General features: G+C 35.3%; 1 protein-coding gene across 2 annotated transcripts in view; it reads right to left on the bottom strand.

Annotated features, from left to right (window-relative positions):
- The window catches only part of ca16b (carbonic anhydrase XVI b), a 79,378-nt gene extending 65,767 nt beyond the window's left edge, over positions 1-13,611 (bottom strand). For both annotated transcript variants that reach the window (XM_060868150.1, XM_060868151.1), the window contains exon 1: positions 13,211-13,611. In XM_060868150.1, the coding sequence (XP_060724133.1) occupies positions 13,211-13,295 (85 nt within the window). In that variant the 5' untranslated portion in view covers positions 13,296-13,611. The remainder of the gene's footprint in view (positions 1-13,210) is intronic.
- Between the last annotated feature and the right edge of the window lie 377 nt (positions 13,612-13,988).

The raw sequence follows: 13,988 nt of genomic DNA, 5'->3' as shown, positions 1-13,988 counted from the left end.
CTAATAATAGCCACATTATTTAATCAGTAAACTCTTTTTACATTAAGCTTCAGAATTATTGGCACCCTTGGTAAATTAGCTTATTCTCACACTTAATCAAGGTAAATGTATTCTTAGTAAAAAACACCATTTAGGTGTTAAAATCCACCTGTTAGGACACAGAGCATCACAGTTTCCATAAAATAACATAGAATTATCAAATAAAAATCTGGCAATCTCTGTCAAGAAAATTCAATTAACTGGGTTACATGTCAATCCCAAACCCCTTTGCTACACCTCACTGAAAACCTGTAGGAAAAGACTCCAAAGACCTAAATTATTGTGCCAATAATAGTGCATAAAATGTTTGATAAAAAATCTATATATATATATGGGGTAAACTGCAATGAAATGTTTAGATTGCTCTCCAGTTTTCAGTGTGAGATTCAAATAATTAAATTTTAAGAAGGATGACAAAGACTTTGGATCTGACTGTAGCTGTAGATTCTAGTATATTTTCCTTCACACCATTATTTTGCATTTTATATTTTCACTTTTTTATTACATACAGTTCCAGCAAATATATTCAAACATAAACCACCACTTTCCCAAATACTGAAAAGGAGATTCCCACAATACTCTCATGTAAATAGTTCTTATGGAGGGCAGATAATAAGTTCCAGCTCCTAAACATTGTAGAATAATAAATGGTGAAATAAGAAGAAGAATTTAGAGACTTAGCCCCATACAAGGGTGTTTATATACCCTATACTCACAGAAATACACAGAAATGTTCTGTAGCTTTTCAACACTTGATGTTGCTAGGTGTATGTTAATAGATGGATGCAGGATTGTTAACCCTGCTCCTGCATCTATATTCAGAGAGGAAGATTTGCAGTTCTGCTGCTATGGGGGATGTCTAAAGTGCTCAGCAGTCTACAGTATATCCCTTGAGTCTTGTAACGATGGCTACAAGTCGACAGCCTCCACAGGAGTGTGTGCGTGTTTGGGTCGGGAGTTCGACAGTCACATAAGGGGAGTGAGTATGCAGCAGTTAGGGAGAAAAATACAGCAGGCTTTGAACTGAAAGTGACAGCATAAAGATGCAGCCATATTGTACAAATCCTATGTACTGTATGTCTGCCTCACAGATATACAAGATTAAGACTAACACTGAAAATCCTGCATGGGTTTCAAAGCCAACACAGATTATTTTATTATTACAGAGCACCCAGCTACTAGGGATCACTAAAACTAACCCTCTGGTTACCAGGTGATTCTACTGATTCTACACCTGATTCTATTGCATTTTTTTTGCCTTAGTTTGATCATTTCTCTTCATTGCTAGTCATCACATACCCTGTTTTTTTTTTGCTTGCACCTAATTTCTGATTCAAAACTTTCCCTGCACTTACTGCAGCTACTGTGCCTGCTACATAGTTATAATTATACTACAGTCATTTATGGTCTACTAATTAGATTGGTTGAGCATCGTTCGAAGAGTGCTTATATTTAGTATAAGCGCACAGGGACATTCACTGTGTGTATCACTCTACTAGTCTGTGTTCGCCACATAAAATTTCACTTTTTAGTTTAAAAACTGTTACTACAGCAACTATAGCAAATGATACATGTTTCATGAATATATTTTTTGACTTAAAAAATAAAAGCACTTCAGATAAAGATGACATGGAAGAAGTGATGCCAATGTCACTGGAAGCACCTGTAACAGGAACGCACAAATCAATAGACGTGAGTGTAGCTTCTTCTGGATCTATTTCCACTAGGAGAACAAAAATAAACAATACATTTGGCCATAATGGGTCTGAAATGTCAGTTAGAAATATTAATTTCTTGCTTATAGAGCTGTCATAGAACAGCAATACTGCACTTGAGTAGCAATCAAATATCTATATTGAATATCTACAATCACGGCCCCTCCTATATTCAGTATAACCATTCTCAATCTTGCTCATGCAATACTGCTCAATTATAAAGAAGTTATGAACTATTGGAAAGTAAATTCAGAGTCTGTAGGCTACCAGGCTATGTTATTACCAAAATGACGCACAGACTAATGAGATCAATACAGTATGCAGTGTTTAAGAACCTTGCAGCAGCAGAGAGATATAATGTAGTAAGAGTCTTTCCTTCAAACTTCAATTCAGCAAGAAAACGAAAATGCTCCAGCTATGGACATAAGGGAGCACTTAAACTTGGTTAACCTAACACAAAAACAGCTCACGGTCCCAATAGGAAACGTAAAACTAGGTTCCAGTCTAACATGGAAACGTTAGGCTATGTAACGTACAGTTATGTTTATACAAGAATTATAGTGCTGATACATAAACAGAAGTTTAAAATGGTTGCCCATAGTTACCTTCTAACATATATAGGTAAGGTATATATATTTTTAAATCTGTCTTTATACTGCACAAGTCATAGCGGGTAAGCCTGTGTGAACTATTGGGAAAAAAAAACAAAAACTTTTTTCCATGTTTATCAAAAGTTTCTAAATCTGTTGGACAAACAGGAAGGAGCTCAGCACATATTTACACTGTGCTCCAGAGCAAGCTCTTAAAGGCCAAAGGCAGAACACACACCTCAGCTGAAAAGGTCACAAAGACTCATGGCTACATTAAGACTCTCCTGGCCATCATCGATTCCTGTCACAGAGTATTTTAGCGTCCTGCTGTTCACACACACATAAACCTTGGTGATGACCTACTGGATAAGTAGTCTAGAGGTTGACATACAGTACCTTAACCAACAATTCCGAATGTGTGTTTGTGTGTGAACAATGATGATTTATCTGCTTTAGTTGGAGTTGCATTGCACAACACTAGTGATAAGCACTTCTTGACTCATATTCAGCCAGCCTTCTGCTCCCCACGCTAGCTGTTTAATCGTTTTTGTGGGTAATGTTTATATCTATTACATTATCTTGAGGACAATTTCCCAAAAGATACGCACAAGGTTATAGAGACAAGTTGATGAAGGTGTGTGTGTGTGTTAGAAATCCACTTAAATGGTTTATAGAAAGAAGTGGTCTCAATTACTCTCATTTGCTCAGGTGGAGGCTATATTATACATTACACCGACTCTGTAGTGCAGCTACAGTAACTGATTTTTGCGGTTAAGATAATGAAACATTACCCACAAAAACAATATTTTTTTCCAGAATGTAAGTGAATGCATGAGTGAAACATGACTAAAACTTGATTAACAGAGCAGAGACCATGGGTAGAAAAGGAAGGAAACACAAATACAATCTTGTGACTCTTCACCAGGCAGTTGATTGACAGCTTCTGCATGTTTTAGCTGTCCACCTACGCTAAGAAGTAGGTGGACAGTGTTAAAAGTCAGCCATAAACTTTCAGTAATAATCAAGTCAAGTTTAAATGCAAACAATGTAAATGTTAATTTAAATGTAATTACTAAATGTTGTTATTTTTTAATCAAATTTCTGAAACTAAAATTAAATTTGTGGTTATGCTCCTCTACCATATATCCAGCTCACGCATTTAAATGACAATTTCTAATATCATTATTTAACTTAACAGTCTAGATTAAAAAAATAAAGAATTAAACATAAATGTTAAACCAAACAAGCATGACAGTATATCAGTGTATCAGGTTTTAAATGAGACAAATTCTTTAGTCAATATGGGTCAGTCACTGGCTTTACTCCCTCGTACAGTAAATGTTTTGGTACAACTAATTTTTTATTTCAACAGTGTGTTAAAAAGAAAATCTTATCAACATTATCAATGTCAAGGGCAAGGAACAATGTGGATGTCTAGCCGTCTTAGTCGGCAAAGTGGAGTCAAAGCAATGAGGCCCAAATTCTTTGCCAGAACCTTCAACATCCTGGCTTTATCCTGTATGTATAGACGTAGCATTCATCTATTGTCTTATTGTTTCCTCAGAAGCAAGGTCTATTTTAAACGATAATACAGGACTTCCTGAGAGGGAAAGTCATTAGTGAATGGACTCCATATAGAATTCAAATATTTTCAGAGTCATATAGATGGCTAGTTAGTGTGATATTCCTGAGAGAGTCGTTTATGACTGAAATTATTAATGCAAATATCTCACATCATCTGAAGATGAACCAGATGAGTAGACTGAAGGTCACCATGACATATGCATGATATGATAATGCAAGCAAAATCTCTATGGGCCAAGTCTCTTGGATCCAAAGCTGCCAAAGCTAACATAATAAACTTTAAATTGCTCCATGGTTCACTGACTATGACTATCAAAGCCTCTAGGTTAATCCATTACCAGAATTAATTATATGTTATAGGTTTATGGAAAGAGCAAACATATCTCCTCTTCTTTGTACAACATCATTCGAAGGGGCAAACATATTCATATAATCAAGTCAGATTTTCTCAAATGACTCTATTAAATAAGTATCACACTGTGTAATAGGAGGAGATCAAAGTCAAGTGTAAGGCCAGGATCATTCACTGCTTGGTAATATTAAAAAAATGAATAACATAAATTGACAAATAAGTCTTCATTTAGTATTTACACTGTTGCTTTAGCAACAGTGTGGTAATTATAGCTTTCCCTCTTGGTAAAACCCCTTGCTGTGATCAAATATATTTTAGATTCTTACGTTATGTCAGATAAAACAGAATTCTTTTTTCTTCAGACTTTTTTCTCAGACTGATTGGGTGCACAGCAGGGCAACTGTGAGTGAAAGAAATAACACATCAGTTCCAAAGCTTTAATTACAGCAGCAAACTTTGGCCCCCACAACAAACACAATTTTCTCTGATTACCAGCTTGTAGTTTTACCTGTTCAAAGAAGCCATCACTAAAATTCAGTCAACAAAGGTTTTAGGCTTATCTTAACTAGACTAGTCAGACTAATAGTTGTTGCCACATCTTTAATAAATAAAATAACTAATGCTAGAGGGAAAAAAAGAAAGATTTAGAGAGAAATATGGACAAACTATTCAAACCCGTGGCCTTGAATTCAAAGTGATACAATATTTCCTGGATACAATAAAAACATACAGTAACTAACCATTGTAGCTGATCGAAACAATCAAATCAGCTTAATTCATCATAAGACATGACTCATTATCACTGCTAACATAACACACACAAATACAATGGCATGTTTGAGAAATGTCAGTAACGTAAGATCAGAAGGCATCAGATCCATGCGGGCAGCAATATATTCCACAAACATTATTTTCCAGTAATCAGACCTTGTGGAACTGAAGAAATTTTATACAAGCACTAAAGAGGCAAAATAATTATAGCATGCTCTTAAGTGCACATTGCATGTGAAAGTATTATACAGTTACAGTGCATTGATATTGAGGAATGTCAATAAAATGTTCTGCCAAAAAAAGATTTAAATAAAATATGTGTAAAAAAATACAAACAAACAACAACAACAACAACAACAAAAAACCCTATAAACTGATCAAATGAACCAATCATATTTGGAATACTTCCCTAACTACCTCTTAGTGACAAGAAGTGCAGTCTAATTTCTCAGAAGAAATATATAGACCAACGAAAAACGTGATCTACTAAATTGGGTAGTTCTTACATTTGCTAATTAATCCCTTAAACTCTGTGGAACTGTTGATGGGTCCAGTTTCATGAGATTTACATTTTGGTGCACTTTTTGTCAAAGAAGAAACATTAAATCACAATGTTTCACTGATATAGCAGGACAAATATACATATACTCACAGTTTCACTTTAAAAAAAAATGTATATATACACATTGAAATTTTTATCTAAACAATAAAGAGTTCTCAAGGGGTTCAGTCATAACGTGACTTATCCTGTAAATAGATCACCATATAAGCCTGCGATCACCACATCTGCAGCATTTAAAAATGCTCTTTATGGAGTGTGCAGTTTTCTACATATTCACATGAACACTCACTGTATATCATGGCTTATTCACACACCACTAATAACTCTATCTTAGGCATCTAAATTAATGGAGCGCAGCAGCATGAGTGCATATGCACTCTAATTAATAAAAGCAAATTAGTCTGTATTTTGGGAGGCAGTGCTTTAACTAAAACAATAATGAGGCTTATCCATATAAACAAAATCCATTATAGTGAACATTTTCTTTTTTTTCTTCATTTAAACATTTTATCTGCTTTATTTCATTTAATTCACAGAACCAACTGGCTCTTCCAGACCATCGCTATGCTGATTAAATACCTTTCCTGTTAGTTGAACTATATTTGCTGGAGAATATCAGTACCACAGATTAAGATCAATTCATTGCACCCAAAAGATGAAATACTGACAAAATTATAAAACCTCTGCAGTGTTAAATAAAGACGTTTCAATAATCTGTTCTAGACTTGTTGAGCTATTGTATTTAACAAATAATTGTTCACAAATTATTGCCAGTAGAATGCTAACACGAATTCAAATATTAATAAAGTTTATATAACATTACTATAATTACTATCATTTTTCTATTTTTTTTTATCCATGTCTTTTATTTCATCCATCTCTGAGTTATTATATAGATGAGGAAGACATTACTCATTCAGTGCTAAAACAACGGCATCCAAAATACTTCTCCCTCTTTAAAGAGCATAGCACTTAAAAGAAAAAAAAGAAAAGAAAAAGCCAAGTGACATGTGTAAAAGTCACACCCATCTTGTGGATATGAAATATGGATCTGGATCACTGCATTCCATTAAGTTTAATGCTTCCTTTGTATTGATTTTCACTCTCCGCTTTCAATTAAACGATTTATGGTCTCTTTTTATGCAGGTCAGGGTACTGAAGATAGACAGATTAGAAAAAGAGAGGGAGAAAGAATTCTTTTCTGATTTCATAGCATAGACGGCCATTCAATCACGGAACACAGGAGTGCTCATTAGAGGAGAGTGAGTGCTGCTGGGGAGAGTGAAGAGCAAGGTAAAGCATTAAAAACCTAGCGTTTTCTGACAAGTGGCCCTTGATGGATTCGCTTGTCAGGCTGAGCTTCCAGCAGAGCTTTATACCTATTTGACAGAAGGCCAAGAGTCAATCTCTACAGGACACTGCGATCTCTGACTTACCTTGCACAAACACACACACACACACACACACACACACACACACACACACACACACACACACACACACACACACCATTTCTGCCATTTATATATACAGTACCATATGGGGGCATTTTGTAGGTAAACAATTACTAAGCATAGCCCATCTGTTACTGTGCACAATGTGTCAGCTCCCCTCATTTCCTTCCATCAGTAAAAAGGGACCAACACCCATAATTGTGTAGGAAATGGCAAAGGCAGTACAAAGAGAAAAGATAATCTCATACGGAAAATGATTTCCAACAAAAACCAAAATGCCTTCTAGACTCTCATGTCGTAAACTCCAAAGCACAGACGACAAAGAAAATCCGAAGAGATTAAATTGCAACTAGAATAATATAACCAACAAAAAGCAAGAAATACTTAAATGTGACAGAAAAAAACAACAATTAAAACAATTTAAGATTCAACAGGCCCAGCAGCAGCACTTTCAGAACATATTACAATGCATTGACTACCCCGAAAATATGTACACATTGTTAGAAATTCAAGAATAGTCTCAATTCTAAATTTACGTCAAGAGAAAATGAAAACATTAGAAACTTCATTAACACTTGAACACAAAAAATTACGATATCCTTAGCATCACTTATATGCAGGCAATGCACTATCGTTCTTGCAGAATCCAGTAGACTTGTTTAACCACTTTTAAACATCAGTACACTGGCCTTCTATTTCAACGCCAAAAATGGAAATCGCCTTATCAGACATTTTCAATAAGACAGTATAAACAAATGAATTGTTTTATCTCTGCAAGTCTGATATAAAATTATTCAGGAGAATTTGGCTTTCAGTGCAAGACATTTTTAGCTCGGTTGAGATAACCTTACACAGAATTTTTGTGGTTGAAGATAACGCCTTCATATCATAGATGCCTATGAACAAGTACTTGGGGCATCTTAGAAAGCAGACATTACATTTACTTTGACGTCACTGTTCCCTACTGGGCTTGGTAAAAAAAGAATTACTGAACATGAGCACAACCAAAACAAACACAAAATCCATTTTCTGACCTCTGCTAAAGAGAGTTAAGATGTCATTAAGGTAACAAATACAGTTTTAAAAAAAATCTTATTAGTATGTAGACTATGTATGTATGTATAATTCTGTATTCTATTATAGTTAATTAATAAACACTACAGTCATATTACTATCAACTATCTCTGCAGAAAACATATCTGTTTGTGTCTTTCAAACTTTACACCACATCTCAAAACAGTAAAGATGATTTAACATGCTAGAGTATACAAGTACTGAATTGAATTGGATTCTAATTCTCATCCTACCAAGCTGGCTCACAAAACTGGACTCTCTTACAACAAATAAATAATGCAAGTTATTTGTCACACAGAATCTTACTAAATGGGTACATGAAGCACCAATGAATCTTCCCTGGATGGACCTAATGCAAGCTCAATGCCAGAGCATATCAATCAAGACCTGCTCTTTTTGTCCTGATGGAATAAAAACACAGCTGTGTAAGTCTGCACTGACACCAAGCGCACACCCTGTCTGGGGTTTATCCAGACTTCTTAATAAATAGATATCCAATAAAAGAGCAAATATGAAAATTAAAAATAAAAGATTATACACTTGAATAAGGCTAATCTCCATAGTATATTCAATGATATAATTTTAAAAATAGAATCAAAGAAATTTATATCACATATCACTCCCAGTTAATAAACGGGGAAGTGTTTAAAGGTTAAAACTGAAAACTCGAAAAACAGCTACTTCCATGTATTTTCAAACAATTTACTGAAAAATAGCTTATTTTATAAAACACAATATTATATATGGGGGCACGGTGGCTTAGTGGTTAGCACGTTCGCCTCACACCTCCAGTGTCGGGGTTCGATTCCCGCCTCCACCTTGTGTGTGTGGAGTTTGCATGTTCTCCCCGTGCCTCGGGGGTTTCCTCCGGGTACTCCGGTTTCCTCCCCCGGTCCAAAGACATGCATGGTAGGTTGATTGGCATCTCTGGAAAATTGTCCGTAGTGTGTGAGTGCGTGAGTGAATGAGAGTGTGTGTGTGTGTGCCCTGCGATGGGTTGGCACTCTGTCCAGGGTGTATCCTGCCTTGATGCCCGATGATGCCTGAGATAGGCACAGGCTCCTCGTGACCCGAGGTAGTTCGGATAAGCGGTAGAAGATGAATGAATGAATGAATGAATATTATATGTATATAGTCTCTCACAATATTGTTGCACTGGAAATCCAGAAATGAACTAACAATAATCACATGATCTGAATCTTCTTTACAACAGTTTGGCACTCGGCATTACACAAGAACCAGATCATGCATTCAGGTAATTTCCTCAACTGCTACACATGCTGCCATGATATGCTCATAAAGAAATAATTGTATTCTTTGTATTCCAGCACTCACATACGCAAATCATAAGTATATATTAGTTTATACAAAACTCTCATATATAGAACTACATTCTGCATGTCTAGTTGAGCAACACCGCAATAAACCCTTAATATTAAATATTGTTCAATCTGCACATCTATCCGCTCCTTACTAGTCCGATTGTATTTGTTCTTGCTCGTATTTGTCTGTTTTGCTGTCAAATTCAATTTCAGTTTAAATGAAAAACTGCCTTTTTTTATTAATTTGTTGTTGAGCACATTAAATTAGTGTAAATTAGTTTTCTCCTTTTATCCCTTTGTGTTTATTTCGCATCCAAACGTATTTGAATGATAAACAAAAGGCAGGGAAAAAAGAAGATAAATAGAAAGACATAAATTTAGATCAATTCAATACAATCATAACTGTAATACACTACATGTCGCTCTTGCATTAATAATAAGAATACGTTATAGATCAATATGTGGGCGGATTTGACAAAAATGATTTAAAGGATAAAGAACATAATATTTAATTCTTAATATTTAATACAGTTCAATCTGTGCTTCTGTCCATTACTCATCTCTTCCTTTGTCATATCACCCCATTGTAATCCTTTTTTACTTTCTTTTCTCATGTATTTGAATATGTTGAAACTGTTTACTCTCCTTATCGTTCTTTTTCTTTCTTTTGTTCTCTTCCTTTTCTTCACCCCCCTCATCACCTCTCTTAAGAGTCCATCAAAATGTAACTTTTATATTGCTACCATGACCACCACAGGACTACGGCTGCAGAAATCTCACATAGCAGTGAAGAAGTCGCAACACAACAGCTTTGAAGATACTGACGATGAGCTATAGTTCCTAATTGTGTGCCTAAAAAATTGGACGGCCGGTAAACCGACAATAATGCTGCTGTGACTGGTACACTCGTACCATCATCATACATGCTAAAAGTGCTGGATAGTCCACAACACTGATCAGATGTGATCCTATAATGGTCCCTTTCCATAGCTGGATCGTATATATCAAATTGTTCAGATCAAAAAATTTGTTATAAAGTACACTTATATGGTAAGTGTAGGGATAAGTGTAGTACTCCTGTTCTTCTTCTATTAAAGTAGCAACTTGGTAATATATAACACATGTTCAACAAAGAGACATGCTATAACTTAGTGGTGTTCAGTAAATGTTGCTCCATAAAAGGAGTTGGTTACATAAGAAGGATGAGATGGGAGACAGATTACAAACATTATTGAAAAGCAGTATTTCCATATTTCTGGTATGACTTGGTTTTTGTTTTGGTCTCCTGAATTCTAATAGCTATATTCTCATTACACACAACACCAGACAGATATTTCTTATAAAGTAAAGCTAATAAAACTTGATTCATGTAACTATTTGAGTGTTCATTTTGCTTCTTTCCACAGAAACAAATGTCCAGCTTAAAATGGGCAAAAATGCCTGAAATAATGCCTTACTGATCTTATATAATACTAATATATTTGTTGTATTATTATCCAAATAGGAAATATCACATACATCTATATCTCATATTTTTATGAGATAAGATATGATTTATTTGCATTGAATCCAGTCATGAGTTAATGGATCCAAGTAATTCTATCTTTACTGGAAATAAACATTCAATAAAAAACACATTAATAAACCCCCATCTACACACTGGAAAGTTACTGAAAACAAATGCAATGCCAACTCAAACAGAATTACGTAATAGGAAATCCCAGCCCTTCCGCAAGCAAATAATACAGCTTTTTGCGTTCCTTTGAAGAAACAATGGTGAGTGGCTGAGGTCATGCATTGCCCCATTGTGCTTTTTAGTACACAGTAGAGACCCCTGGACGATATCCAGCCTAAATATGTTTGAACCTCAAAAAATATCCAAAAGTCTTTCAAAAGAAAAATCAATAAATATTGATGACCAACAGAAACCTCTGCTTTATACTCTTATGATAAATTACAGGCCAAACATATATAGCTTATAGCTTTTTTATATGACACAGCAAATACACTGTAGCTCAGTATATCATATGAACAAACATAATGTAAACTGAGTAAACCAAGATCAGTGCACTCATGCATCTTACAAACACTCATAATATATTTTTGTCAAACCCACAATGCAAGGGTGAATATTAATGTAGTGTAGCTAGGCACAGGTCTTGATAATAAACATCATTCTGTGTATCTTCAATTTTTTCTAAACCTTTTAACCTTTTAACTGAACCTTATGAACATTTTGTTCATCATCCAAATGCATTAATTTACTGATAGCAGATATTATATTTCTACCAAGATCCAATTGTAAATGTGCTCGTAATAGCATCTTTTCTAGGCTTCCAAAGCTCTGACTACAAATTTTGACAGGTTAAACCTCTTCCAATTTTGAGTAACCGCTTTGTTTCCTTCTGAAATCCATTATTGCATGCTCAATAACAGCACAGAGTATCAATAGGATTGGACCAGGAAGGAGAAAAACTGATGAAGAATGTCTATCAATAGCCAGATGACTAAGCCAAGTGCAACCTGGTGTATCCTTAGATGACAGGGCCTTTTAACCAGAGCATTTATCAGCCCTCTAATAAAGCCATCAAAGCCTAATACAGCACACAGCGCTCAATAACAATATGACTCCATTCAGGTACATTAAGGTAATTATAGATTTAGGAAACCTTTGTGGTTTGAAACAAGAAAGCAACCTTCTAGATTTATGAATAAACCTTTTTAAAAAACAACAGAGGATTATTTAAAGTGTGTATTCATTTATTTTTTTATACAGGACTAAGGTGGTATACAGTGCAGAGAAAATATGTTAAAATACTTTGGCAACAAGATCCTTTTCTGGGTGTGATCATATATCTAGATACCCTGTAAGGTCATTAGGCATCCACATTATGTATAGGTTCCTGAACGTCTATCTAATGTCCATAAACCAATAATAATACCTGTTAAACTAAAGGAAAGATTTAAAGGAACTAGTAAATATGACAGGACTCCATACACAGTCAAAAATGTTATGTTTCCTAGTAGACTGACGTTAGAATTATTGTCTTAGTTTGTAAGCTACATCTAATGCAAATAGATCTCATTTCAAGAGGAAAATAAATCGATCAGTAAGTGCTGCTGATGGATGATTTCAGACATCAATAAAGACTACAGCAGAGTACTATGTATCATGAGCACTTACTGGCTCTTGACCAAAAATTCTTAAGGTTACATCACCTGCAAAGCACTAAGAGCAAAATAATAAAATAAAATAAATATTTATACATAAACACAATAGCCTTTAATAAACGCATGAACCTGAATTAACACGTAAATCGTTAAATCGTTCAGTGAAGCTAAGCTGGGAACAAATAATACTACATAAGCACTCTATAAAATAATTGTTCCCTGTGGATTTTGCAGTGTTCCAGCAGCCTTACCTTTGCCCCAAGGATAAAAGCTGTGCCCTTTTCTACTTTTTGCTTTCTGATATATATATATATATATATATATATATATATATATATATATATATATATATATATATATGTATATATATATATATATATATATATATATATATATATATATATATATATATATATATACATATATATATATATATATATATATATATATAAAGAATCATTCATTTATGTTTTTTTGGCTAAAGTAAACTAGGCTTAAACCGAAGTTCAGAAACTTTTTTTCAAATTTGTCACAATCAAATGGAATCACATATGAGATGTTTGTTTCTCCACTTACCGGGATGCGAGCTGATGGACTGGATGAGGAGCACAGACAGACCCCAACACCAGAGTCCGTAACGGTGCGGGTTTCTCACACTCATGTCACTCTGACCAAGAGGCCGAACAGGGAACGAAAGAGAGTCAATTTTAAAGAATCGCCTTATTCAATCGCCGAGGTCTTCTAATTAAATGTCGGCTCAGAGGAATAGTTTAGGGCTGCAAACGGAAAGCAAGTAGCAATGTTGTGGGACATATCGCGCATCCCGCGATCGGAACACACACTTCTCGGTTTTCACATTTTCCGCAATTAATCCCACCGGTGCGCACTTTAAGTCGCTCTTCTTTTCGTCTTGTGCACTGCAAAGCTCGCGTTCAGCGTTACGCGCGTTCGCGCTGCTTCATGCAGGAAGTTGGGAACTCGAGCGCACCAGCAGGAATCTGTTTCTTTTTTTTTTTTTTTTTTTTCCAACATCAGTGAGGCGGGAAGGCAAAACAGAGTCCTCCCCCTCCGGATCCTAGCGCCCTGGGCTGTACCCTGATGTCTGACTCAGGCACATGCAGAGCTGGTGGAGATACAGTATAAAAAGAAAGACCGGCTTTTGCATGCCGTCCAATTACAACACAGAAGGAACTCATGCACGTTTGGGTGCGTCAGGTCTTGTTTGGATCAGTGACGGTAAACTTCCCTATTTCAAGCTGCATTAAAAAAATGAATAATAAAAAAAAACCCGCCCATAACCAGATGCACAAATTCTCCAAACACTGCTTGGTGGATTATAGGACATTGTATTAAA

The sequence above is a fragment of the Tachysurus vachellii genome, chromosome 4, assembly GCF_030014155.1.
Source record: "Tachysurus vachellii isolate PV-2020 chromosome 4, HZAU_Pvac_v1, whole genome shotgun sequence".
In the NCBI taxonomy this organism is placed as follows: Eukaryota; Metazoa; Chordata; class Actinopteri; order Siluriformes; family Bagridae; genus Tachysurus; species Tachysurus vachellii.
Note: the sequence above shows the minus strand (reverse complement) of the source record. Positions and strands in the feature narration are given on the sequence as shown.